At 56.4% G+C, this 6,668-nt stretch overlaps 1 protein-coding gene across 1 annotated transcript; it reads right to left on the bottom strand.

Moving 5' to 3' along the window:
* Positions 1–539: 539 nt before the first annotated feature.
* On the bottom strand, positions 540–6,229 carry LOC128939959 (uncharacterized). Its single transcript, XM_054281217.1, has 12 exons — positions 6,127–6,229; positions 5,735–5,845; positions 5,319–5,410; positions 5,132–5,233; positions 4,720–4,844; positions 4,481–4,643; positions 4,285–4,391; positions 3,956–4,069; positions 3,081–3,809; positions 2,478–2,672; positions 1,746–1,921; positions 540–847 (listed from the first exon to the last, which is right to left on the bottom strand). Exons 1-12 carry the CDS (start codon positions 6,227–6,229, stop codon positions 630–632), a joined length of 2,235 nt encoding a protein of 744 aa, XP_054137192.1. The 3' UTR covers positions 540–629.
* Between the last annotated feature and the right edge of the window lie 439 nt (positions 6,230–6,668).

Here is a 6,668-nt window from a genome sequence, read left to right as displayed (position 1 = left end):
CCAGAAATCTGCTTGAACTTTATTTGGTCAGGACTTTTTCACGGGATTCTGCCACAACTTGGATCACAAGTGAGGGTGGCAAATTTTGACTAGAAAGCTTTGATAACTAGGCAGCATTTTTTCCTCCTCACTGAATTACAGGAAGGGTATAAAAGGAAAAAAATACAAAAGGGGTTGAAGAAATTCTGTCATACCTCTTAGGCGTTCATCATCTTTGGAGAAGGAAAAAAAAAACTCTAGCACTTTCTGTGCGTGGTAAAGAAAGAAACCTAAAAAAGGACAAAGGGATTTGAGCATCCTAAATTGTACTATCAAATTCCATGAACACAAGTTAAACCTGTAGTGCTTCAGAGAAATGGCGTACATTGAAAAGCTTTATTCCCGAGGAACCGAATAGAGCTTTTTATTTTACAAAACCCCTTAAAAGTAAAGAGAAAACTGACTGTGTCTTGGGCTTCTGGCCAAACTCAGTTTGGAGTTGGTCAAACCAAAATGACCCAGTTAATTTCTTGTGCTCTACTCTTTCTTTCCATATTCACATTCACATCCAATGGGCTGCTGGGAGTTTTGACTCTGTGCAGCACAAACGGATTTCCAAGATGACTTTCATTGCTCAGAGGTGTGCAACGTCAGTTTCCCATTCCCTGAGTGCTGCTATTAATATTCCCACAGCATCCAACTACTACAGCCAAGTAGACAACAAAGAGAAATGCAACTTGCATTTCTTGCTCCTGTTCCATTTCTGTCATCTCAGGCTCATCGTCACCCTCAGAACTGCTGTCCTGGAAACGTGGATCCTCTTGCCACGTGGCTTTTACCGGCTTTATTGTCCCAAGCGCGTGAGGCTCTGCAATGACAACGCCAATAGAGAAAAAAAGCCAAAACCTGATTATTCCTCTACTCATCAGGAAAAATTCCTCCTTTCACGTGAAATACTTACAGTGGAGAAGAGAGATTTAGGAAGGACAGAATCTGACCCTGCCAGATTTTCTAAGCTACATCTCTGCTCCAGTATTTTCCACTTTGTTCCAGGGATCCCTTATGTATTCTTAAACATTTCTCATTGCATTCAGAAGACACTGAATACCTTCTCAGTTCAGCACAAGTCTGGGGGGCTCGTTGCTTTGTGCTGTTGCGTTGGGTTTTTTAATATTTTGCATAACTTCACGGGGTTTCTTTTCTCTCCTACATGACTGGGACTCGAGTCAATGTTGTTTCATCTTCATTTCAGACGGCCTCATTTTATCTAAGGTTAGGACACCCCAATGATCATGTGTCATTCCATTTCCTTTTTCTAAAGGTCCAAGAGTAGAATTCAGTAACAAACAGAATGTTCATGGATCTTGGGGGCAGCTCTCGGACTTTGCTCCTCCCTCTACATTAACGCACATTTCCTTAAAAGCCTTGTGAGGTCCTATGAAACTTGATATGACTGGTGTGTCACCTTTTTCCCTGTTTGAGGAATTCAGGGCATGAGAACAAGCTTTTTCACCACTCAGCAAAAACCCCAATGCCTTCTCAAAGCATGCCTTTCAGAATTCCTGAGATGCAAGCATGAGGCACCTCTCATTAATCTATCACAGCCCTGGCAAGCAGAAATGAAGATCAAAATGCTTCTGCCTAATTACTGACTTCTGTTGCTGAAAATCCCCTGCATCCTGACCTTCTTTACACCATATTGCCCGACAGTGCCTGCCAGAAGCTCTTCCTTAGCAATGGCACTGTTAGAAGGGTTCTGCTGTTACCTTCTTTGATGCCCAACTCCTCCGTGCCTCCAAAGAAGGAAAACTTGAAAGAACTCGTCTCCTGAGCTGCGTCGTTCTCAGGCAAAGGTCCCAAATGGTCATCTGGGGCAGAGTCCTGTGCATCCTCTTTGTCCCAGGGTATTTCCTCAGTCTGTTCTGGATTGTTCTTTAAAGGTCTTTCAAAGAACAAACCAGAATAGACGGAGGAAATACCGTCTATTCTGGTTTGTCATTTGAAAGGCCACTTTCAAATCCGCAGCAACGCTGTAGAAGTTGTCTTCAGACACTTGAGGCAGTGTCTCACTCTCTTTCTTCTTTTTTTGGCTTTAATGAAATGAGATTGTTCAAGGATAGCAACACAGCACATGTCCTTTTCAGACTCAGCTTCCCTAAGAGCCACCTTGCTCTGAATGTCTCCCTAAGCATATCCAAGCCCATTAAGGAGTGGTTCATAATCAAGGGTAAGCAGTGGGGAAACATCTGAGGTTGGAGTGTAAAGGCAGGACCAAGAGTCCTTTTGAATTAGCCACATCCTTAAGTGACTTTTCACTGACTACACGGTTACACAGAAATCAAGGTATTTAGCCCAGACTTCTTCCTGCCAGTAGAAACATCAAGAGCTAATAGGGTTTGCTCACAGAGCTGCACATCTCAGGGTCCCTGCACTGACCGTTCTCACCTTCACTTCCGGCAAGCAACACACGGCCTAGAAAGAAAAGATGACGGCGCTACGTGCTGCTGTTGGAGGTCTCAGTTGAGGTCCGACGTCGCTGGTGGGAGCGGCTGCTCCTGCGGGATGTCCCCGACCATGTCCCCCTACGCCTGGGCCTCTCAGCACTGGCTGCTGTCGTCCTGCTCCTGTCCTGGCGACTCCTGGACCGCAGAGTTTGAGTCGAGACCCGGCGCTGCTGGCGGGAGCGGCTGCGTCTGGGGGACGTCCCCGATGATGTGTCCCTTCGCCTGGGCCTCTCAGCCCTTGGCCTTGTCCTGCTGCTGCTGCCACGGCGACTCCTGGAGCGGACAGGTGGACTCTGGGCCCAGCCTTTCTGGCGGGAGCACCTGCGTCTGGGGGATAGCCCTGACCATGTCCCCCTTCGCCTGGGCCTCTCAGCCCTTGGCCCTGTCCCGCTGCTCCTGTCACGGCAACTCCTGGAGCGGACAGGTGGACTCTGGGCCCAGCCTTGCTGGCTGGAGCGCCTGCGTCTGGGGGATGGCCCGGACCATGTCCCCCTACGCCTGGGCTTCTCAGTCCTTGGCCCTGTCCCTCTGTTCCTGTCATGGCAGCTCCTGGAGCGGACAGGTGGACTCTGGGCCCAGCCTTGCTGGCGGGAGCACCTGCGCCTGGGGGATGTCCGTGATGGTGTCTCCCTTCGCCTGGGCCTCTCAGCCCTTGGCCCTGTCCCACTGCTCCTGTCACAGCGACTCCTGGAGCGGACAGGTGGGCTCTGGGCACGACTTTGCCGGCGAGAGCAGCTTTGCCTGCGGCTGGGCCCAGCACGTCTGGAACGGACCCTGTCCTCAGGGTCAGGGGACGTGCTGCGTGTTGCCCTTGATCTGCTGATGCTGCTGGTGTCCAGTGAGGAAGATGGCAGCGCCTGCTGCCATGCTGCGTGGTGGGGCCTGCTGTGGCTGCCCGTCTCTGGAGATGGAGACGGGGAAACCAGCACCAATGGCACAGGGCTGTGGGAGCTGGGGCTGATGGCCTCAGATTGTGACCAGCCATGAGCAGATTGCAGTCCTGACTGTCTGGCCGGCCTGGGGCCATTGAGCTCTGTGTCACCCCTGGAGGCTGTAAGGGCAAGCAGGAATGTCAAAGATCGCCCAGGCCCCGGCCAGGCCAGGCCAGAGCAGTGCCCCCAGCCCTCCAGCAGTGGATGCTGCGCCCTGCCAAGCCCGGCCTGGGCACTGCCCCCAGCCCAGGGACACCGGGGACTTTGACTCATACATGTTCCGAGCCCCGCACAGCTGTCACACTCCCATGTCTGTGTGCTGTTCCTCAGGCCAGAGCAGCGCCTGTGGGTGCCTTCAGCAGCGCAGGAGGAGCACAGGAGCAATTGCCAGGGCCTGGGGAGGCAAACAGGCTCATAGCACTGAGAACAAAGTGTACCAGCACGTGGTCGTCCGGCCAAGCGCTTCTGGTTCTTCCCGCTTTGAGCCCTTGCCGAGACACAGGTTCCCTGCAGAGCCCCAGGTGCAGCTTCCCAACTTACCCCTGTTCCTCTGCCTCCTCCCTGCCTCCAGGGTAAAGGCAATCCCTGGCGTTGCACTGGCCGTGCCTCACTCCTAGATCTTCGAAGGCATCACTATCCTCCCATGTTGGGTCTCTGATGGAGAAAGGAAGAGATGATGAATTTCTGCTGCCCTCCCCTCATGGAGATCCAAGGTGTCCCAGCTGTTTCTCCAGCGCTTTTCCAAGTTGGGGGTGAAGCTGAAGCCCAGACTGACGGGACAGGGCAGGGCCAGGGCTCCTGGGGCAGGGCCTGGCACCGCACAGCACTTGCACCCTCTTGCCTGGTGGGCCAGGCAGAAGGACACCAACCTGAAGGGGACTCGGATCCCCAAGATGAGCATTTCAACAGGGAATTCCTCACTGTCTCTGCACAGGGGGCACTGGAAATGCAAAGCAACAGCGCACGAGGCCTGTCCCTGCAGGGCAAACACAGGCAGGGTGAGCGAGGCCCTGCTGCTGCTGCTGAGCACCTGCTGTGCCCCGGGGCTGAGGGGAGGGCTCCTACCTGGATGCAGTCCCTGTGGAACCAGGCCCTTTTGCACGTTGGGCACACCAGGGTTGTGAAGGTCTTTCTGTCCTCCACAGGCTCCAGGCAGATGAGGCAAACGGTGTCCGGCTCAGGAGTCGCCTCCACCTCCTGCTCTGGACGGTGCTCAGGGCAGAAGGACCTGGAGGAAAATGAATGGGGAAAGTGAGAAATGCTGCATCATTCCCCAGGGGGGGCCATAAAGAGAGATGAGGTACCTGAACGGAGTAATGTATACATTGACACAGCCGCCCTCCTTGGCACAGGGCAGGTGGAACCATCTGTCACAGTCCGGCACGCAGCACATGATGGTTGCCCCGTTCTGGCCGCAGACGCAGCAGCGCTGGAAAGAGCCAAGCAGCCGCATCAGCAGCAGCAGCAGCAGCCTCGAGGCCTCCCCGGGCAGCCGCAGGGCTCCGGGCAGGGCGCAGGACGTGGCCGCTGCCGGCTCCCAGCCCACAGAGCCGCCTGCTGGAGGAGGGAGGCTCCTGTGCCAGGGCCTCTGTGCCAGAGCTGCTGGGAGCCAGACGTTGTCCCGGCTGTCGGGCCGGCCTTTCTTTCCTGCTGTATGGGCTAAGCTCTGGCAAACCTCGCCAGGCACAAATCTCCCTGCTCTTGTCAGGCTCTCACCTTCTGTGCTGCCCGACAGGCCGCAATTTGGAGATCTCGTGGGAGAAAGCCCATGAGTCCATCGTAGAAGTTCTCTTGCCGAAATAGCAGACTGGCGAAGAGCTGCAGGCAAGGGGAGGAGCTGATGAGGAGAGGGCGGCAGGAGCTGCCCATTGCAAAGGTGGAGGGAGCGCCCGGAGCCACTCACCATGCAGAACCGGTGGGCACAGAGCCCACCCTTCTGCAGTTTGTCACCGCACATGTCCGGGTCAGCCTCGGCACGGCGACACAGCACGCAGGCTGCAGGGCACAGAGCCAATGGCACGGGGCATGAGCACCTCTGCGGGGCTCAGAGCCTGCAGCAGCATCGGCCCCAAGGCTGCTCTGTCCCTGCCTGGCTGATGGGCAGGGCTGGAGGCCTTGCAGAGCAGGGGCCATTGTGGGCACGGCTGTCCCAGGAGCTGCCCCCTGGCCCAGCTGGGCCCCACTTGGGCAGGAAGGAGGCTCCCAGCCCCGGCATGGCCGAGCAGCTCCTGCCTCCCCCTGCCTCTGCTCTGATCCCCACGCTGCCTGCTGCCACAAGAGCCCCTGGGCCAGGCTGTCAGAGGGCTGCTTTGCCCTCACCTGGCTCCCTGCCACCAGGGCCCTCCTGCTTGCTGTCAGACATGGCGGCTGTCTCTCCTGCGTCGCAGTCCTCGAGGCACGTTGTCGCTGCGAGGTGCAGATACTCTCTGTCTACGGGAGAAAGAAGGGGGGGGGGAGTTTGCAGAACAGGCCCAGAGCCACGAGGCTCTACTCCCTGCTCAGGCCTGCGTGAGCCCTGCTCCTGTCCGCTTTCTCCTCCCGTCGTCGCGCTGAGGAACACCGCAGTGTCCTGGCTGTTCCTCCGCTGATTCTGGGAAGGGAGAGGCAGGTGAGGCTGCAGCACAGGCCCAGAGCCCCGAGGTGTGGGGCCCCTCTGGTCCCTGGGCAGCCACGTCCCCGCCCTACCTTCTCCTCCCGGTGTCAGGTCGCACTGACGCTCGGCCTGAGCCCAGCGTCCCCTTTTATGGCCTTGGTGGCACAGGTCACAATGGCCACTCTGACATCGGAGCCGTGTACCCAAAATCGGGCAGCCATGGCCTCAGGTCCCTGGCAACCACTTGTGGTGGCCCCCTCGGGCACCGAGCTTCTGAGATGGGTCCGAGCGTTTGCTCAGGGTGGAAGCAGGGCCGGGACTCCTGCAGCAAGGGCAGGGTCAAATGCCAGGCCCTGGGGCAGCCATCCAGGGTGGCACTGTGGGCAGGGAGGTGCTGTTCAGGCACTGCCACGCCAGGGCTCCGGCCCCGGCCAAGGGAAATCTCTGCTCCTGCCCCTGGCAGGCGGTGGCCCAGAGAGCCAGTGCAGAGTCAGCTGCACTGCAGGGATTCAAACCCTGCTCTAGGTGAACTGATGTTTTCCTCAACACCTGTCTGCAGAAAACTAAGATGAACCTGATTTGATGCTGCTGCTGATCACCATTGGGTACAGGAGATAAACCTGGACACCACCACAGCTGCCTCCAGACCTCAGTTATCTG

Source organism: Melozone crissalis, unplaced genomic scaffold (genome assembly GCF_028551555.1).
Source record: "Melozone crissalis strain CALT ecotype California unplaced genomic scaffold, PUWL_Pcris_2 ptg000029l_1, whole genome shotgun sequence".
NCBI lineage: Eukaryota > Metazoa > Chordata > Aves > Passeriformes > Passerellidae > Melozone > Melozone crissalis.
The sequence above is the reverse complement of the archived record's forward strand: the minus strand, read 5'-3'. Positions and strand labels throughout refer to the sequence as shown.